Source organism: Notolepis coatsorum, assembly GCF_963971535.1.
Source record: "Notolepis coatsorum genome assembly, chromosome: 10".
Lineage (NCBI taxonomy): Eukaryota > Metazoa > Chordata > Actinopteri > Aulopiformes > Paralepididae > Notolepis > Notolepis coatsorum.
The window spans coordinates 63,142,079-63,164,336 of NC_140174.1; the positions used below are offsets into that span (position 1 = coordinate 63,142,079).

The window sequence follows — 22,258 nt, forward strand, 5'->3', positions numbered from 1 at the left end:
TGTGTGCCACGGGGTGATGTGTCACACGTGTTCCCGCCTGTGCTGTGCGTTTTTTTGGGTCTCTGGTTCCCTCTTTTTTCGCACTTTGGTGGAGTTGACTGCCGCCCCCCCTTCACTAGGACGGGCGGGTGGACGGGACTCCCCTCCCCCCCTGGTAGTAGGGCTTGCGGGTCCTCAGGGGGTACACTTGTCGGGCCACGCGTCTGCTCTGCCCCATATCTCATTATGGCGAAGAGCGAGACGCGAGGCCAGTAATGCTATATAACGAAAGGTTATCCTTTTGTTAATGAGCACAGTAGGTGCTGGATATAAGAGATATCTCATTATAGTGAAGAGCGAGACGCTCAGCCAGTATTCATATAACTAGGTTATAGGATAACCTTTCGTTTTAGCCTGGTATCAGTTAGGGATGCACCGATATGAAAATTGGCCACCGATACCGATTGTTCAACTAACACTATCGGCCGATACCGATACCGATACCGATATTTGTATATAAGTATTTGTAAAAAAAATTTTTTTTTTTTTTTATGAAACTACTGTATATTTGTATGTGTGTTTGTATTTGTAGGCCTCTTTACTTACTTAAAAAAAGGAAACATCAAGAAATATGTTTATGGTATCACTATCTCTCTCCCAGTATCGTCTGGCGGCCTGCAGAGGGATACTATTTTCTCAACCAGAGCTTTCAACCAATGCAATGGAACCATTCTGGCGGCCTGCAGCGGGATACTATTCTCTCAACCAGAGCTTTCAACCAATGCAATGGAACCATTTTGATTGACAGTCGATTCGGCCAATTACGCCACACCGCTAGCACCCACCTCCTGCTGTTCTTACCACCAATCGGCAAGCGTTTATTCATTTTCTACTTCGGGGGCATGCCGCCATTGATCTGCTTGCGAGAACTCAGAATGCGAGTCAAACTCAGAACCACAACAAGCTAATACGTTAGCTGCCCGGCAGTGCCCGCCGACCAGAGCGCTCCACAGGATGGCCAAACGAGACGCAATGATTTTAATGCAACAAATGTTATAATAAAACAAAGCCTTTCTATACATTTGTCTGGTTGAAAACTTTATTAACAGATTGCAGAATGGGTAGTTTGGTACGGAATGAGCAACGGAGCTATGAACGGAATAATGCCTTGCTTACTTGCTGTGTTCGGGTAAATAATATGCTGATGTTATATTGAACGTGTAACACTAACTATATAACGTTATTAACTAACTAGCTACCGTACCGGGAGCTCACGTTGATGCCTGGATGGTGCTAACTAACTAGCTACCGTACCGGGAGCTCACGTTGATGCCTGGATGGTGCTAACTAACTAGCTACCGTACCGGGAGCTCACGTTGATGCCTGGATGGTGCTAACTAACTAGCTACCGTACCGGGAGCTCACATTGATGCCTGGATGGTGCTAACTAACTAGCTACCGTACCGGGAGCTCACGTTGATGCCTGGATGGTGCTAACTAACTAGCTACCGTACCGGGAGCTCACGTTGATGCCTGGATGGTGCTAACTAACTAGCTACCGTACCGGGAGCTCACATTGATGCCTGGATGGTGCTAACTAACTAGCTACCGTACCGGGAGCTCACGTTGATGCCTAGATGGTGCTAACTAACTAGTAGTGGGTAGTTGGGTACGGAATGAGCAACGGAATGGAACTGAGCTATGAACGGACTCGGAGTAATGCCTTGCTGCTATGGGTAATAATAATATGCTGATGTTATTGTCCGTGTAACACTAACTGTTACGAAGGATCAGATTAAACCGAATATATATATTTATTGATTGATATATATTGCATAATATTTGTATATCGTTTGATATCCCTTGTGTATTCCTTGTACATATACACGGAATATCCCTTTGGCCTAGTACAGACCATAATACTTCATTCTCCTATTGGACAGCGGTCCACCAGGCGCCATTGCCATACCTCCAAGGTCTGGTTCAAAGTCACCGCCGGGGACTTGCCTGGACATGAACGGTTCTGCGCAAGGATATGAGACAGGAATAAAGCTGGTACTAGTTTGTTCACCTAACGTATAAATACGGCGCAGGTGAATACAGAAGTAGAGTTACCCAATAAGTTAAAACCTCACCCACGATACAACGTGCGGTGAAGTATGGCCTGTTTGGCCCCAAATAGAGCATTGAGACCGCGTGCGAATTAATAACTGAAGTATCAGAGTTTAACGCTGTACCGTCGAGTTCGACCGATTCTATTAAGTCAGTAATAGTCTATTTGTGTATAGTGTATCGTGCGGCTACCGTTCTACAGTGACTAGCATCACCAACGTTTCCTCGTACCAGCTAGAGTGCTTATCCAGGCTGGGCTGCTTACCCTGGCGCTTTCACCCGAGGGGCCCTAGACGAGGACCGTGTGGATCATGTACACTGGATAACCTACCGACGACTGCATAGCCCTTTTCGGCTGGATTATATTTGCTTTTGGTCCTGTAATTGATGGAGCGGAGAATCGCCGACACCCACAATTGTGTGGGATTTACCCTGTGAGGAGCCACGTCGAGCCCGCCTTCAGAAGCCTGAGGCCGGCTAGCTTTCTTCCATGCGGAGCTGCATGCTACGGAGAACAGCTGTATTCGTCTGCGGATCAAGAGATTATTGCACCGTCTCCTGTACTTGGAGTCTCTTTATCATCGTTGACCCAGACTCTACTACCGACAAATCCTCTCCCCTTGCTGGCTTACGACCGGAGGGACCCTACCAGTATCTCCCGCTATATTACCAGAGTACCATAGATATAATTCCTAAGATTCAGGTTGTATTATTATCTCCTGCGTAATATGAGAATGGACATACGTTATTGATTTGCCTACGCACATTCCTTTGCCTTATAAGCGCATCCAAAGTAAAGTATATTATGTACTATCATTGCTGCTAATAAATACTTAAATCCAGTTTTGTGTGGAACCGAGTCATTGTGGGAAGTGTTCATCATAAGATACCTGTGTACTGTATGGCCAGTAGTAATGTACATAAGACGGTAGTGGTTTAATGATACCATACTTATCAATACAGTCAGGGAATTGTACCCCTCAGTTACACTAACTATATAACGTCAATGCCACAAAACGAATGCCTTGTTAATCATAAGTAGTAACTGTGATGCAGTAGCTTGTGTGTGTGTGTGGGGGACGGCGGGCTTGTGCAGGTAGGTCGCGAGTGAACTTTTTTTTTTTTTGCCTTTTGACGCTACACAAATTGATGCTTATTTATCGGCGACTGCTATCGGCACATTTGAGCTTATCGGCCGATAGGCCGATAGCAGTCAACAAGGCACTTATCGGCCGATACCGATACCCGACCGATATATCGGTGCACCCCTAGTATCAGTGTAGTACCCTGCTTTAGTCTGGTATCAGTATCTGTAGCCTGTTTTTAGCCTGGCATCAATATCAGTAGCCTGCTTTAGCCTGATATCAGTATCTGTAGCCTATTTTTAGCCTGGCATCAATATCAGTATCCATGCAACCATAATGAGTGAAGTGACTTGACCTGGAGGGATTTTCTTCTCACATGAGTGTTTCAAAGTGATGATTCTCTCTCTCTCTCTCTCTCTCTCTCTCTCTCTCTCTCTCTCTCTCTCTCTCTCTCTCTCTCTCTCTCTCTCTCTCTCTCTCTCTCTCTCTCTCTCTCTCTCTCACACACACTCTTATTATTTCTCTGTGTTTTGCTGTTCTCACATCAGTGTGTGTGTTGCAAGGTGGTGATTCACACCTTCGTATTGCTCTCTAGTCTCTCTCCCTCTTCATCTCTCTCCATTTATCTCTCAGATTTTCTTCCACTCTCGTTCATATATCTCTTTCTCTCATATTTCTCTGTCTCCTTTTTATCTCATATCTCTCTTTCATCTCTCTTTCTCGCATATCTGTCTTTCTCCTTGTCTCTTTATATTTCATGTCTCTTTAGCTATTCCTCTCTCTTCATCCATCCTTCCTTCCTTTAATTGATTCTCTCTAACTTGTTTTTAATCAGAGAAAATTAAAAAAATATTATCAAGAGATATAACTGAAATTACAACCTCTTCATCTGCTCTCACTTCTCTCTCTCTCTCTCTTTCACACATACACACACGTGTTAGCTTCATTGTACCGGTTGTCATGACAATAGCATAAAGCATTGGGAGCGTGACCAGGCGTGACTGATATTTCTGGTGTGTGATCACACTGCTGTGATTAGGATATCTTTTGAGCGGAACATTCTAATGATCACAATGGCAGCTGCTCATTGAAATTATGTGAGAGTGCATCTCTATGGTAGCTAGCTAGTTCCAAGATATTGTTTCAGTCTGAGCGAAGGATCAAGCATCAGAAAATACACAATGTTTGCATGTTGTATCTTGCTCCAGGGGTAAATCACTGGCCTTCAAGAAAGGGTAAATCTGCATTTCGCTATGATGCCCCTATCACTATGATGCCCCTATCGCGATGATGCTCCATAACGTGATGCCCCTAGCTCATGGAATGAACTCCCAACAGTCCTTAAAGCTTGAGATTATCCCCTCTGTTGCAGTTTAAAACCTTGATCTCCAACTTTTGTCAATCAAGTTTTATGTCTTTAATTGATTTGTTATCCTTGCTTTTTGCCTCGTCTTGTTATGATCTTATATGCTGTGTGATTTTTATATGCTTTTTTTGCTTATTTCTGTACACTCGGCGTGACTGTAAATGAGGCAAACCTCAGTTGTCTTTCGAGTTTAAATAAAGGAATGAAAAGAAATGAGAACTGGCAGAAAATCGAATTTGGTGTACATCGATAGTTCTACGGGCAAATGTAAATGTTAAATGGACTGCATTTATAGAGCACTTTTATCCAAAGCGCTTTACAGCTTATGCCTCACATTCACACACCGACAACGGAGGCAACCATGCAAGGTAACAACCTGCTCATCGGGAGCAGTTAGGGGTTAAGTGTCTTGCTCAAGGTCTCTCTCTCGCTCTCTCTGTGTGTGTGATATTAGCCTTAATGTAACTATTTCTTACCTCCTCCCTCTCACTACCCCTCTCTGTCCCCCCCCCCCCCCCTCCCTCTCTCTCTGTATCCGCTACCTAGATACCGGCTCTCACAGCAACCATGGTCCATCATAGTAGAGGTCATGAAGGGAAGGCATGTTGTTGAGCCCCATGGGTCCTTCAGAGGGTCCCATGCGTGTCCCCAGACACATGGGGAATAGTTAAATGACACTATTAGTTTGTCAACTAGATGTTAGCCCAATGAGAGAATATATAAGAAGGCTCATTCTGATCATAGGTTTCATCTCCCCACCTATACAGTATAGAAGGTTATGGACTTCAATCGTATGGAACCTTTAAGGTTGCTTTATCATTCCATCAAACCTTTTATCAAAGGGACTTCCTCATCTTCTTGTGCTAGACTATGTCACAACAAAGCAGCTTTATTGATGTGTCCAGTTACCACATAGTACCAGTAGCCCTCTCCCTCATGGAAAACAGCTCAATTAAAGATTTTCTTTTCTTTTGTGACACCTCAGAAAAGTATTTTGTAATGGATTTTTACTATTGCCGTGTGATGTTTCTGTCACAAAACATCCTGGTTGTGAACACTGAGCTCAGTCTTCTCCTGGGTTTTGGCATTTGACTAATGTTGAATGAGCCATTTCTGACAAAAGTGAGGTTTTCCCATTTAGAGATGGAGATGCCATTGAGTGTCATCCTCTCACTCCTCCTACCTGTTACTTACCTCCCACTCCTACCGGTTACTTACCTCTCACTCCTCCTACCTGTTACTTACCTCTCACTCCTCCTACCTGTTACTTATCTCTCTCACTCCTCCTACCTGGTACTTACCTCTCACTCCTCCTACCTGTTACTTACCTCTCACTCCTCCTACCTGTTACTTACCTCTCACTCCTCCTACCTGTTACTTACCTCTCGCATCCTCCTCCTCTCATCACTCATCATTATATAGTTCCTTCATTCCAGTGACTCAGTCACTACAATCCAACCATACAGTATACCCATCTATCTATTGGTCGATCTATCTGACCGTCTGTCTGTATCCAACTTGTTGATTTCTTCTGTCTCCTGCAGTGAAGCATCATGGGAAGTAACAGATGGACGCAACGGCTGTGACACACACACGCCCTCACACACACACACCCTTACACACACACACATACATACAGACCATGGACCAAGGCTTCAGCTTCAATACGCTGGTGAGTTGTGTATGATGAGTGAGTGTGGGGTTAGATGGTCAAGGGGGGAGGGGGAGTTTTGTCAGCAAAAGCGGTTGTGTGATCATGATGTATGTGTGATTGTCTCACAAGCTGTTGATTGTGCGTGTGTGAGTGAGAAAGAGATGGTGTGTGTGTGTGAGAGAGAGAGAGAGAGAGAGAGAGAGAGAGAGAGAGAGATGGTGTGTGGTAGTTTTCCTCTTTCTATTTCTCAGCATTCTGCTCCATTAGTATTCTATCCACTGCAGCTCTCTCTTTCACTCCATCTCTCCATCCATCCTCCACTCCACCATCTATCCACCCATCTGCATCCCCCCTCATTAACCCATTAAACTCCCCTGAACCATGTACTGGGTTCAGTAATGCAATTACTGTAGTATAGCATGGCTTTGCTCACATTTACAGCACACTATTTTAAAATACCACCCATTTGAAGAATTCACATATGTTCTTCCTGTGCCCCAGGACAGTGCTGTCAGTATGTTCTTCCTGTGTGCCAGGACAATTCAGTCAGTATTTTCTTCCTGTGCCCCAGGACAATTCAGTCAGTATGTTCTTCCTGGGCGCCAGGACAGTTCAGGCAGTATGTTCTTCCTGTGCCCCAGGACAGTTCAGTCAGTATGTTCTTCCTGTGCTCCACGACGGGTCAATCAGTATATGTGAACATGCACCACTCTCTCCTAAAGTTAGAAATCAGAGAGAGAACCCTCCAAGCAGTGATGTCACTGGGATGTCAAATCTGGGTCTGCTCCACAGACAATGAATGGCCATGAAATGATTGTGTGAGCGCTTACACACAAATTAGGTTCTATTGTGGTTCAGATGTTCTAGCAATGCTAGAATATAAATCTAATTTGGGTGTAAGAGCTTACATGTCTGTGTGTGTTTGACTGTGTGTTACATTTTAATGAAGCCCATCCTGCGTCCATCATTCCATTCATCCTTTTCAGAGCGAGAGAGAGAGAGAGCTCCCCTCCTGAATAGAGGAGATGACACATACACACACACACACACACACACACACACACACACACACACACACACACACACACACACACACACACGCATATTGAATAGAGGAGGAACATGGACACAGACCCATACATTGTCTCTCTTACATGCACTGAATAGGGGAGCAAGGAGAAACAGAGTAGTACTTATCCATGCCTCACTCAGACAGAGTTCCTACTAAGAGACAGACAGACAGAGTAATATAGAGAGAGTAAGGCAGAGAAGTAGAGAAAGAGAGAGGCAGAGAAATAGACAGAGAGGCAGGGAAAGAAGCAGAGATATAGAGAGGGGGGCAGGGAAAGAGAGAAGCAGAGATATAGAGAGATAATTGATCAAATGGAACACACTGAATAGAGGGAAGAAGTGACACTGAAGTTGAAAACGAGTGCTGTAGAAAAAGACGGTAGAAGACACCTGAGCTGTCTTTTGAAAACGCCCTAAGCTGAAATTTCTAGCTTATAGGGAGACAGCTGTTCATGTTTTATATAGATATTGATTGAATCTATTCATACGAATATTGATGCGTCACTGGTCGCACTCGACCAGAAGAGCTCGTCTGGACTGTTGAAAGGGGAGGGTATTCTCTGGTTGAGCACAACCCTGCCTGACTCTGACTCTTGGGTGGGGAGGGTGATTGAGCTGGGGCAGTGAGGGGGTGGTGGGAGGGTGATTGAGCTGGAGCAGTGAGGGGGTGGTGGGAGGGTGATTGAGCTGGGGCAGTGAGGGGGTGGTGGGAGGGTGATTGAGCTGGGGCAGTGATGGGGTGGTGGGAGGGTGATTGAGCTGGGGCAGTGAGGGGGTGGTGGGAGGGCGATTGAGCTGGGGCAGTGAGGGGGTGGTGGGAGGGTGATTGAGCTGGGGCAGTGAGGGGGTGGTGAGAGGGTGATTGAGCTGGGGCAGTGGGGGCGTGGTGGGAGGGTGATTGAGCTGGGGCAGTGGGGGGGTGGTGGGAGGGTGATTGAGCTGGGGCAGTGAGGAGGTGGTGGGAGGATGATTGAGCTGGGGCAGTGAGGGGGTGGTGGGAGGGTGATTGAGCTGGGGCAGTGGGGGGTGGTGGGAGGGTGATTGAGCTGGGGCAGTGGGGGCGTGGTGGGAGGGTGATTGAGCTGGTTAAAGTAAATACAACGTTACTTTAACCACTAACGGAATGCATGTGCAGAACTGGGGGACCCTGATGTAAACAAGACGAAAGTCTTTCTCTGGTCTGCATCCCCTTAACAATTGTGTGTATTGAGCTGTACTGTATTGTACCCATTCTGCAATCTGTTAATAAAGTTTTCAATCAATCAATCAAACTTAATTAAAAACTCCCAAGTTCACCCCACGCACACCACTGAGAGATTACCTGTAATTTTACCTGTAATTTAACATAGCCTCATAGTATGGCGAACGCAAACGACAAGCCAGAGCTATTTCCTTGGCATGAAACGGGAAATAGTATCAAACCATTACGGACCTGCATGACGCTTCTTTCTCTATTCAATACAGTTTTACCCTGAGGGCTACTTACATTCTTGACGCTAGAACTCCCAAAATAGCGTTAGCATGAAAAAAAGAAGGTAGGCCAGCTGTAGTTTACATAGCTTGCATACAACTTTGTCTCGAGGTTCCACAAAATGATTTTAATTCGAAGTATTTCCAACCAGGGCTTGAGATTGCTCAGAGTGCAAATCATTGTCTTCATGACCGACGGTTGTGGATGTTGTTGATATTGTTGTTGTCCTTGTCCATTTGTTACTACTGGCAGCTCAATGAAAGTGACGTTGCGTGTCTCATCTGTCATGCAGCGCATTTCAGGCCCATGCCCAATTTGAATATAGAATATTCGTTGACAGCCCTACTTAACAGTAACTGCACACTACATCACCCCTGAGTGGAACATGGAATGCCAAACCTTCGTCCTGTTCCGTCTCATTCATTCTCTTACGGCCATCGTACAGAAGAAGCTAGCGGCTGAGCCTGACTACACGGACGTGTCCCTGTCTGCGGCTGAGCGGGTCCGTGCGCTGGGGAAGATGGGGTGCAGTGTGGAGATCAACGAGGACATCACTCCCAGGCGCTACTTCCGCTCCGGGGTGGAGATGGAGAGAATGGCCGCCGTTTACCTGGAGGAGGGCAGCCTGGAAAATGCCTATGTTCTGTACAACAGGTTCATCACGTAAGATTAATAACATCACCATATGCCTTGTGCTCTTGTGTTTTATTAAGATTTAAAACCCTCTTCAAACAATATCTGAAATAAAATAACTAAAATAAGAACGAACCTTCTTACTCTCTTTTTACTATAATGTACCCTACTACTATGCTACTATACTTATCATTAGGGGTGCAACGGTTCACAAAATCGACGGTTCGGTTCGTATCACGGTTTTGGGCTAACGGTTTTCGGTTCAGTGCAAACAAACAATATGCTGAGCCAGCACTAGACTTTCCTTTCTTTAATATAAACACAAAAAAACAATGTCAACAATGTTTAAATTCCCTGATTGTCAGTTCTTAATGGAAAGATTAGTTTTCCGCTTGAAATTAAAGTGCAGTATTTGAAATACAATGAAAGGAATATGGCTGGATTTCTTATCAAAGGGAAAAGTGTCACTGTTATTTAAAATAAATAAATAAACAAATTAGAAGGCCATCAATATAAATTGCAGCATACATCAAACTAACACACACACACTGTACTGTTTCAAAACAACACTGCTCTGTTCATTCTATTTTTAAAATACGTACATTATCTGTCTACATTTATTTAGACTAACATTATTTAAATATTGAGTGCAACTGTGGTGGATTAACATAATTCGGTGAGTTGGAACTATCTATGGGTTGGGGGACCGCACGGACATTTTAACATCACGGACCTTCTCGACTCTTAACACTTTCAGTGCCACCAGGGGGCGCACGACTTAGTGCTTGAATGACACCATCTGCGCCAATGTTAACGTTAATATCGCCTAATCTATGTTTTAAATTATGGCTATGTGTCTAATCTGCCCGTCGCTTATCAAAGAATAATTTTCCAGTCAGTGTTGTCAAGGCAGATTGGTTTTTTATCGCTTCATTTCCGTTTGAGAGCATTTTGAAAAGCGCCCGTTTTCAGGTGAAAAACAGCCCATTCTGTGATAATCGCCTTTTACTGGAATATTCCAGAACGTTGATATTTGTCGGCCTATTTATGAATAGTTTTCAAATAAACGCTAGATGATCAATAGTATACGTGCACGCACGCACGTTCGAGGCGCGCGCTGATAATAGCCGTTTTCATTTCCTCATGGATTTTACAGTGAAACCGATAGAGCACATATCAGAAAAACGAGTCTGATTATCCTAACACTGATAACATAGATTCCTTACCTGACATCAGATGGTATCCAAATGGTATATTCCAATTCCTGATCACCATTCGAAAAAATCGATAAGTGTATAGATCTAACGTGTATACAGTAGAACTCATGATCAGCGGGGCTCAGAGGATCCAGAATGAACTCTGGTAACCCCGGCTGCATCAGTGGACTGGAAAATGTGGACTGGAATATTTATTTTCCCCCATCCATTTTCATTGAGTCCATTCCATTTACCATTTACCATCTGGGAGACGATAGGGGGCGCTTTTTTCACATCTGATCGCCGGCGGCCCTTGGGTAGGCTAGGGTAGGCTCGCGTGATGCAATATGATTTCAGATCGATAAAAAAGAAAAAAAAAGAAATCCGAGAAATCTCGTGAGTGGCTTTCAACGTAACTATCGTAAACCCGAGATTAGCCGTGAGTGGCAGTCAAAGTGTTAACACATTGAGTGCCACGCCCCTTCCGGGAAGTGACCACTTCCGTGCCGTCCATTAAACCCATGTAAACGTAGTTGTACTTTGTAGACCTAAACCTATATTTTATAGTATAGCTATGGGTCTAATAACGCTCTCGAGTCTCATTGAGCTGCTTCTGGTCAACGTGCAAAAAACTGATTCTTTTTTCATCCGTACATTTCCGTTTTATACCGTTTTGAATATGAACATAGTCCGGCCTCCTCTGAGCAATTCCAGGGAAAAGACACGAAAACGCTGTTTTTGTGTAATTCAAAAAAGTAATTTTTTGCCTGATTATTGGATCTTCCTGAAATCAACGCTAGATCCCCCCCCCCCCCCCCCCCCTCCTGCAACCCAACGGAAAACAACCAAACAGCTATAACACAGATAGCTTCAATCGCAGTAGAAGTAAATATCAGATCAACGCAAGCTTTCATATATGGTGTCCTTACCTGGTCTCTGAAGTAATGAAAAAAAAAAGAATCCAATAATCTCATCGCCATTCCAGTTATCCACAGCGATCGTGCATCCGATGTTGAAGGACATTGCTCTTCAACGGGCGGGCGGGGTCAGTAGTCCAAAGCATATAATATAATATAGGTATAATACCGTCTGCCAGCTCAGACACACTCAGAACAGTATGCACAAGGTGCCCTGCTGAATTATGAATGGCAATAGATAATAAAATAAATACCGTGACAGAAATTTTGATCTACGTTTCCGGCACTCAACCATCGGGCGACAGAAACGTAGATCTACGTGAACGGCAGTCAATGTGTTAACGTTACCGGAGTTGATAACATGCAGTGGAAAAGCGGCAATAGTCCCGGTTGGAGTTAGTAAACACAGTTGTATGTTAGCCTTCTTGGATGTTGAATAAACGCCTATCATTGTCTTTAAACACCCCGCCTCTCAGACTCCCATTTTCTCCTCTGCTAGCTAGTAGCTACGATAACATTTCATTGGCTGTATTAGCTGGCGGGCTACCATAGTTAAAACGTGCATTGTGTTGTACAAACTGCTAACGTTATGGCAAGATGTGTGTAGGCCTATGTAATGTTAATCGCTATGTTTTGAAAGTCGTAATGAAGATTGATTTATATTGCGCTTGCCATTTACACAAACTGACTAGCACCTGCAGTGCTGCTGCTGCCTGCAGCCAGCGCTCACCTCTCCCGGCTCCGTGCAAAATGAAGTATTTTATTTATTTTTTCGCATCCCCTGAACCGTACAATACACAGACGTCCCGAACCGTGGAGGTCGTGCCGAACCGTGTACGGTTCGAATGCGTATCGTTCCACCCCTACTTATCATGCTAATATGTCTATACTACTATGCACTCGGAGTGTAACACTCAAGCTTGATACTATTTGACTAACAATGCCACTGACCCTAAGCTGCCTGAGAGGTACCTCTCTTGCTGACGTTGTTCACAAAGTCGCATTGGATAAACGCGTCAGCTAAATGACTAAATGTAAAACGAGAGACACGTCTCACTAATCTCTGTTGTGCATCTTCTACTGTCTATCGAGCCCTTACACTGTGTGTGTGCGTGTCTGTGTGTAGTCTGTTTGTAGAAAAGCTGCCCAGCCATAGAGACTACCAGCAATGCTGTGTTCCAGAGAAACAACTCATCATGAAAGTAAGTGTGTGTGTGTGTGTGTGTGTGTATGTGTGTTTGGGGGGGGCGTGGTACATTGTCTCACAGAGTCTGACTTCTTCATAGCTCCAACCACCTGCTGGTTTAACCCTGACATTGCCAGGACCCTGCTGTGAAGACCACCTGGCCCGAGGTCTTTAACATCACAACCTGTTTTTCTAGAGAAAGAGAGAGACAGTGAGTGATGGAGAGAGAGAGGGAGAGAGAGGCTGTGGCCTGGATGAAAGGAGAGAGGGGTGGTTGTTATGGCATTTGATTTGATAGCATCCTTTAACTGCTTGGACAGTGACACAGTTTGAGGATTCTGACATGTACCTTTTAATTATTTGGATGTAAACGGTCATATTAATTGTATGACTAAAGTAATAGTAATATAGTATATAGAGCCAAAACATTAAACAATGGGTGTGTTCACATGTACAATAATATTATGAAATTATTTGTGATATACTTGAGTATTCTGTCGGAGTTGGCACATGTACACAACAGCCAGGATAGTTTCATAACTAATTAATGCATTGATTAATTGAAGGCAACCCTAGTATAAAGTATTATGTCAAGCTCCTACTTATTGTAAGTGATATAACCATACTTTAAAATTCTCTCTCTCTTCCTTTCCGTCTGCCTCTCTCTTTCTTTATTTCTGTCTGTCTCTGTCTGTGTGTATCTCTCTCTCTCTCTCTCTCTCTCTCTCTCTCTCTCTCTCTCTCTCTCTCTCTCTCTCTCTCTCTCTCTCTCTCTCTCTCTCTCCAGAAACTCCAGGAGGTGGCATTTCCTCGTAAAGATGAGTTGAAGAAACGTCTTCAGGAGAAATACAACAGGGAGCACACAGAGTACCTCAGGACCCAGGTGTGTGTGTACTGTATACATGTCTGTAGTTGTAGTGTCTGTGTACATGTTTGTGTGTGTGTATTTATCTGTGTAGTTGTAGTGTGTGAGCGTGCAAGTGTGCATGCGTGTGTGTGTTAGAGCTGTCCCCGAAGCCTGTTTTTAGGATTCGAACTTCGGCAGGGTTTTTCGAACCGACCTTCGAACCATCGTTTTTAATCATATGAAAGAGAGAGAGAGAGAGCGAGAGAGACTCACACTAACCCTCACTGTAGGAGAAATAAACCTGGGATAAAATCAGCTTGGTTGACATTATAGCCCCTAAATAATTTTTCCGAGCCTGACTTTAGGCACATTGCGCACATTTACGCATATAACGTAGAACATGTGCGCATATTGCTGCGGTCAAAATTCTAAAATGGCTAGTAAAAGTAGTAGTACCGTACCTGGTTCAACTAAGTCGATCAAAAGTCCCATTATCCAGATTCAATTAACGGGATGTTTGAATCCGCGCTTTCCCTGTTCCTCGAACCCTGATTCAGTCTCGTTAATTCGAACCAGACTTGATACTCAGGATAAGTGCGCGCGGCCGCCTCGCCTGAAAAGACAGCAGGTGTCGATCGCAGAAATCCTGATTTTCTAACGGCATTGATTGATTGATTTAAAACTTTATTAACAGATTGCAGAATGGGTACAATACAGTACGGCTCAATAGCCTCGCCGACAGTTAAATGCATAATCTATAGGCTAATGTTAAGTCCCTCATTACCCCAATCAATCACATTATATTTCTTTAATTGTGCCTGCTGGCAGTAGGCTTAATGGAATGAATAATCGAATGAGATCTATTGCTAGCGAAAATAATTAGTTTAACTCTTTCAGAATAAGTAGATACAAACAAGCCCAAAGAGTATAATTGTTACGAATTAATAGATACTTATGAGGATATCTGTACAGTGTATGCGCTCGGCATATATAAATACATGGTTCCCAAAGTTTCAAGGCACGACCCGAAATATCGTGTCAGAGAGACTTGGAGGGAGGCTATACAGTTTCACTATTAATCGGGTTTTAATCTTCGGACATCATCCATACATGCATTGAATTGATTAACCTTTGGTTTATACCAGTGACACATGTTCATCATCAGATAACTTGAAGCCTTGAACAGATAAATGCATTTTCTCAAATGCATTAACACATTGACCGTCAAAAACGGCTTACGACGTGTTTGCTGGCCATGCTAATTCTGCCAGACCACGCTGTACGACGTTATTGAGATCATATTTAATTTTTTCGCCATGGCATTCATAATTACGCCACCCAGCCTTTGGTGATACAGTGGGAGCCTGCACAACAGTGCAATGCCTCAATACCGCCGCCTGGTGGATGATCGGGCGAGTTACAACCGGAAGTGGATCTGGTGATCTCGGTGCATCTGGGAAATCCGTCCGGCAGTCACATATCGTTGCGGGACTACAGACACACACTGGCGTGCATTTGGATCGCTGCCATAACTCAATAATCGACATGATTTGGGCGTTTATTGGGCCATACAAACCGGAAATGGATCTAGTCGATCGACGTCAAATAAGTGGGATCCTTTTCCTCCAGTCTCATCGGCGAACGGTAAGAGGACAGTAACGTTACTTTCAGCTTGATTGTTTATTCTTTTAACTGCAAACCTATCGGATCAATATATCACCCATACTACATAAAGCATTTATTGACGATCACGGAATTATAAACGACCCCCCCCCCCCCCCCTTCATCCGTGCATGATGAATCATAACGTATACGATCATGTACAGTTAAAAAAAATTATATAGCGTGTATCGGCAATAAACGGCAGTTGATAATATATATATGCGTTTATGCCTATAACTCACATTCTATGAATTACTGCAGAAAACGATAAAAACATACTTATATTCTAGAAGGTATTTTTGGAAGAATCTATGAATGAAAAAGTATAACGTTCCTACATCCTGAAAGATAGATAATCGATGTTGAATGGGCCATAGTAATGTCAATTTAGCAATACAATTTAAAAAGTTATAGCCCTGCAAAGAAGGTGAACATCTCCATAGGCTTAGGCCCTGTTTAGACGGAAACGCTAGCAGGTGAATCCGCAAAAATATTTTTTCGGATGTGCCTTTTGTTTATACGGCAACAGCGTTTTTACGGGGTGAAACCACAAAAAAGTGAGACCACCTTCCAGGGTGGAATTCCTACAAACGATAAACCTTTGCGCTATCATCTAAACCAGGGGTTCCCAACCTTTTTTCCCCCAGGGACCCCCAAACATCTCTGATGAAATTCCTGGACCCCCCTCCTAATAAAATACCATAAAATACTTTTTTTCCGTCATTTTAATACTTTTTTTTGTCATTTTAATAACAAACTGCTTATACACAGGTATATGCATCATAATTAGACCCACTATGCTTCTTTGACTTGTGCCTTCAATCAACAAATCTCATCTTGCACCATATGTATTTCAAAATGTTGGCCAATATTCAAATCCTGTATTCATCCTCTCAAATCAGGCCCTAATGGTGAACGGTTTGCATTTATGTTGAATGAAGTAAGAATCCACTGCAGTAAAAATATCCTCACCTCGAGTGGTGGTAGTAAGGTTGACTGACATGAGAATGTCCTGCTTCAGATCCTCATTTTCGATATACTGCACATAAACGATGAGCACAGCCTCGTCTGCGACAGTTGTAGTTTCATCAAGTTATATGGCAAATGGACCCTTTCTAAGCTTTTCTGACAGCTGCTGCTCGCAATCACTTGACATCTTATCAATTCGGTCTTTCACTACATTGTTCGAGAGTGGTACTGATTTTAGTTTATCCGTCACCTGTGGGCCGCACAGTTTCTAAACCATTTTGATGCAGGCTGGTTTGATGAGCTGCTCGCCAATATTGTGCGGTTTCTTTGCTTTTGCAATTAAAAGCGAACACTCAAAGGAGGCTTCGGTAGCCTTCTGTAAATCACTGCCACCCCTGCTCCACGCTACTCTAACATCAACGGGCTTGTTCGCCTTGAGAGACTGTTCTTTCCTCCGAAAAAAGTCTGGATCCTTCCCAACGGTTTCTGGGTGCTTAGACGCCTGATGTCTCTTCAGCTTGCTGGGCTTCAGGCTCGAGTTTGCCAACTTTTCTCCACACTCAGGTCATTTGTCTGGTCCCTCAGTGAAGCCCATGGTGATGTAATTTTCGCGATTGCTGTAGGTCCTAACTTTTTTTGCAGATGAGCTGCCATCATCTCCTTTTCGTTTGTCACACATTTTCGCCTCTGGCGGCTGACTGCAGATAAGCTGAGAAAGTTAACTAGCGTGCAAGGCTAGCTACGGAAAGTGATACAGTCAACTGATTCGCGTTTTAGCGGCTACCCGGTAGCCTACTGTTAACGTTCAGAAACCATGTCTAGATGTTTATTTATTTATCTTAATTTTTTATTGTAGTGGAGAGACTATTCATGCTTCTGATGATAAAAATATGCCAATTAAATATTTCTCTGAAAGAAAGAAAAAATTTAAAAAAGAATAATAAAAAAAAAAAAATGCCTCAAATCATCTGTGGTCTGGCGGACCCCCTGCGCCACCTGGCGGACCCCCAGGGGGTCCGCGGACCCCAGGTTGGGAATCACTGATCTAAACTGTCAAACCGCATAAAACGATGACGAAAGGGTTGTCGAGGCTCTCGTCGCGCGTACTGCTTACATCACAGGCATGCGCCAGTAGCCTAGAAGCGTAAACAAAGCATGTCTGATTCTATCCATGGCGATCACCTGAAGGCTACATTGGCAGTACTTTTAAATACACTAGAATCTGTCCCGCGGCTATCACAACTATTAGTGACTGGACCCACTGTCTGTGAGTGACTCTGCTTTGGTCCAATCACATTCCCCCACCCACAGTCTGCGAATCAGAGGCAGAGTAGGGCGGGTCTTCACAGCACGTCTGGTTGTCTCAACGACCTGAGGCGATCTGATTGGCCACTAACGTTTCTGGTCATGTGACATCTGCGCCAATCGTGTGACAGCGGGGCTCCGTCGTCTCGAGTCTTTCAGCCTCGTCTGCACGCAGAATTCCATTCCAAAACACTAGTCTAAACGCAAAATTTAAAGTGAGACCGCAAGACGACTTTTGCGGTTTCTGTTCAGACTCTCTCCGTCTAAACGTAGCCTTAGACTGGTGGCAGTGATCCTACATTGATGGATATAAGCGTGGCAGGGAATGTGTTAATGTCAACGGCTCATTCAATTTCTCAAATCCGTCAAACAGCGCATCTCATCAGACATTTTAATCCCAGTTACAATATCACAATAACGTGTGAGTGACAGTGATACAATTCAACAATCCACAGATTCAGATTCCTCGTAATTCATAATCCACAGTCCACGCTATAGACACTTAAATTTATGCTTGAATGAAACACAATCCGGGTGCTCCGTTAAGCAAATACATCCACAGCAGAGAATATGAAACTAATCTGAGCCAAACGCCCAATAGGTTTCATTCATTAAAAATATCCCTGCGGGATTCACATTTGCAATGTGCCGTTATTAAAATAATCACATCCACATGCAGTGTGTATCGCGACTCCGAGCGCCGTATATAACGTGCATTATTTAGGACAAAGTCAATTTGCGTGTGCCCGCTCATGTTAAAGTGTTAAAGTGGCTGCTAGTGTGTGAGCGTGCACAGCGTGCATGTCATGTGTGTGCTCATGTGTGCTCATGTGTGGATAGTTCAGTGTTCTGTGGCACTCAATGTTCATTGTTCAAGGCTCTGATGGCCTGGGGGAAGAAGCTGAGCCTAAGCCTCTCTGTCCTAGTAGCTAGGGGTTCGCAGGCGTCTGCCTGACCTCAGCAGCTGGAACAGGCTGTTATTGGGGTGGTGGGGGTCTTTCATTATTCTGCAGGCTCTGGATTTGCACCTCTTGTTGTATAGAACCTGCAGGGGAGGTAGTGCAATACCCGTGGTACGCTCGGCTGAGCGCACCACTCTCTGTAGGGCCTTCTTGTCCTGTGCCGTGCTGTTTCCATACCAGGCAGTGATGTTTCCGGTCAAGATGCTCTTTACAGCTCCTGAGTAGAAGGACTGGAGTATCTTCCCCGATACTCTGAACTTCCTTAACTGTCTCAGGTGGTAGAGGCGCTGCTTCGCCTTCTTTACTACTGTGTCTGTGTGTTGACCATGTCAGATCAATCCTACCTGGAGGGGAGAGAACAGATGGTAGAGGTAAACGGTACTCTATCCCCCCCCCTCACAGTGAGCTGTGGTGTTCCACAAGGAAGCATACTAGGACCGCTACTCTTCCTAATTTATGCAAATGACATGTCGTCAGCCTGTGACTGCAACTTGTTCCTGTTTGCGGACGACTCAGCCCTGCTGGTCTCTGACAAGAACAAATTGCAGGTTGAAAAAACCCTCAGCACGGAACTAGGCAAAATCTGCATATGGCTCGCTGATAACAAACTATCATTACACATGGGCAAAACAGAGTCTATTCTCTTCGGTTCAAATAACAAACTCAGCAAGACCGACGGATTCTCAGTTACAGTGGGTGACAATATTGTCACAAGGAAAGACGAAATTACCTACCTGGGTTCCATCCTAGAGGCAAATCTTTCCTGTGACAAAATGGCATCCAATGTAATAAAAAAAGTCAACCAACGAACTAGATTCTTGTACCGGATCTCCTCTCTGGTAAACAAGAATACCCTGAAGACTCTGGCAGGAGCACTCATTCAAGGGTACTATGACTATGCGTGCACCTCATGGTACCAAAGCACCTCAAAGGCGCTTAAAACAAAATTACAAACATCACAAAACAAACTGGTCAGACTACTACTTGACCTGAACCCCAGAACCCACCTCACCCCTGCCCACTTTGCCAACCTAGGATGGCTTAGAGTAGACGACAGAGTACAGCAACTTGCAATGGGCCTGGTCTACAAGATACACTATACGACCGGGGTGCCCATGTACATGTCAAAATACTTCCCAAAGGTCAGTGAATACCACAACCACTACACCAGAGGAAGCTCAACAAATCATGTTAAACCCAGATTCGGCTCAAACAAGGGACTAAACACGTTTCGCAATTATGCCACAACAATGTGGAACGCCCTACCCAAAGCTGTAAAGGAATGTGAATCCCTGCCCACATTCAAAACCGCCCTTAAAGAGCACCTACGGGAGGCTGCAATTCGAAACTGGCCACCGTAAATGCCCAAAACCCCCACCACCTCCTAATAGACAGTCTCCTCCCCACCGCATGTATATATTCCCTCCCCGCCGTATGTATATTTCCCTCCCACCCACCCACCCCCTCCTAATGTACAGTCCCCTCCCCATCATATGTATATACTCTGTCAGGATCTAGGGGTAACAGTACTGTATATTTGAATACCGCCTATGTCACAAATGTATCAGTACTAAATACCATTATGTCCCTATGCCATAAATGTCATGTATGTTGTGTATGTCATAAATGTCTATATGAATTGAAAATGGGGGACCCTGATGGAAACAAGACAAACGTCTTTCTCAGGTCTGCATCCCCTTAACAATTGTATGTATTGAGCCGTACTGTATTGTACCCATTCTGCAATCTGTTAAATAAAGTTTTCATTCATTCATTCATTCATTCATTCATTCATTCATTCATTCATTCATCCTCTGAGATGTGGACCCCCAGGTACATAAAGCTGCTCACCCTGTCCACGGTAGCCCCGTTAATCCTCAGTGGTGTGTGTGTCTCCTGCTGTCCTCTCCTATAATCCACGATCAGCTCCTTGGTTTTACCAATGTTCAGGAGCAGGCTGTTGTCCTGGCACCAGCGTTCCAGTACCTCAACCTCCTCCCGGTAGGCCTTCTCGTCGTTGTCCGAGATCAGCCCCACCACCACCGTGTCGTCTGCGAACTTCACTATGGAGTTGGAGCTGAACTTGGCCACACAATCGTGTGTGTAGAGTGAGTACAGCAGGGGGCTCAGAACACAGCCCTGGTGGGAACCGATGCTCAGGGTGATGGTGTTGGCGGTCTGACCCCCCACCCTGACCGCCTGGGGTCTTTCACTCAGAAAGTCCAGTACCCAGGCGCTCAGGGCGGAGCTCAGGCCCAGCTCGATCAGCTTGTCCACCAGTCTGGTGGGGACTATGGTGTTGAACGCTGAGCTGTAGTCAATGAACAACAGTCTCACATAGCCCCCCTTCTGACGGTCAAGGTGAGAGAGGGTGCTGTGCAGTACCTGGGAGACCGCGTCGTCAGTGGACCTGTTTGTCCTGTATGCAAATTGCATAGGGTCCATATCACTGGGGAGGGAGGCACAAATGTGGTCCTTGACCAGCCTCTCGAAGCATTTCATGACCACAGAGGTGAGTGCCACCGGTCTGTAGTCATTTGGACATGTTGGGGAGGGTTTCTTCGGTACAGGGATGATGGTAGACATCTTGAAGCAGGCAGGGACCACTGACTCCGCCAGGGATTGATTAAATATGGCGGTGAACACCGAGGCTAGCTGGTTGGCACAGGACTTAAGTATGCGTCCTGTTATACCATCTGGGCCAGCAGCCTTCCTGGTGTTCACCTGCATAAATGCTCTTCTCACACTGTGTTCCGACAACGAGAGAGCGTCCCCGCCCCCCCGCGGTTGCCCCCCCCCCCCCCTCCACAACAGCAGGCGCGCCAGTGACGTCACTAGCCGGAGAGCTAGCAGCGCCACTGTCTACACCAAACCGAGCGTAGAAAGAGTTGAGCTTGTCCGCGAGGGAGGCGTCGTCGCTCCCCATTGAGGGGGCGCTGACTTTGTAGTCAGTTATTGTCTTCAGTCCCCGCCATAAGCCTCTTGTGTCGTTTTGTGCCATTTGTGTCTCCAGTTTGTCAGCATATGTCCTCTTAGCAAGTTTAACAGCCTTGCGTAGAGTATAGACTGAAGCCTTATACTCCTCCATGTTTCCTGACTCTCTGCCCAGGTTGTAAGCGGTGGTGCGAGAGTTCAGAGCTGCTCTAATAGTACTGTCCACCCACGGTTTCTGGTTTGGGAAAACCTGCACCTTTTTCGTGGGGACAATACTATCAGCTATTGTTGTTATATAGCTCACCACTGTGTCTGCGAGCTCGCTGACGTCACTGGCGCTGCCTTGGAACATATCCCAATCCGTGTCTGCTAACACGTCCTGGAGCGTGGCCTCTGATTCGTCAGTCCACTTCTTTGTCTCACGTGACACGACGGCGTCACGTGATCTTTGCTTGTAGGCGGGGAATAACAAGATGGAGTCGTGATCGCTCGAGCTTGAAGACCCCGTTAATGGCGGAGCTGCTACCGCCTTGTAGCCGGCTCTGAACGGGGAATAACAGTGGTCTAGCGTGTTCCTCCCTCTGGTGGAGCAGGCGATGTGCTGAAAAAAGGACGGCATCACTTTCTTCAGGTTCGCCTGGTTGAAATCGCCAGCCACGATCATCGCCGCGTCCGGGTGTTTGATCTGGTGTATATTGAGGTTAGGGCTGGGCGATATAACGATAACGATAAATATCGCGATATATTTTAATAATCGATATCGAATATCGAAATAAAAAAAAATCGAAAAATCGTTTTTTTTTTTTTTTTTTTTTTTTTTTTTATACCTGCAACAGGGCAGTTTTAAAACCAGAGACAGTGGACAGACTTGTCTTTCTTGCCTGCAACTTAAAGTAATGGCTTTGCTTG

General features: G+C 45.0%; 1 protein-coding gene across 1 annotated transcript in view; it reads left to right on the forward strand.

The window, feature by feature from the left end:
- The window catches only part of stambpl1 (STAM binding protein-like 1), a 113,686-nt gene that overhangs the window by 64,422 nt on the left and 27,006 nt on the right, over positions 1–22,258 (forward strand). The window contains exons 3-6 of the mRNA XM_084322749.1: positions 6,087–6,214; positions 9,184–9,401; positions 12,611–12,686; positions 13,458–13,553. Of these exons, the coding sequence (XP_084178875.1) occupies positions 6,110–6,214; positions 9,184–9,401; positions 12,611–12,686; positions 13,458–13,553 (495 nt within the window). The 5' untranslated portion in view covers positions 6,087–6,109. The remainder of the gene's footprint in view (positions 1–6,086; positions 6,215–9,183; positions 9,402–12,610; positions 12,687–13,457; positions 13,554–22,258) is intronic.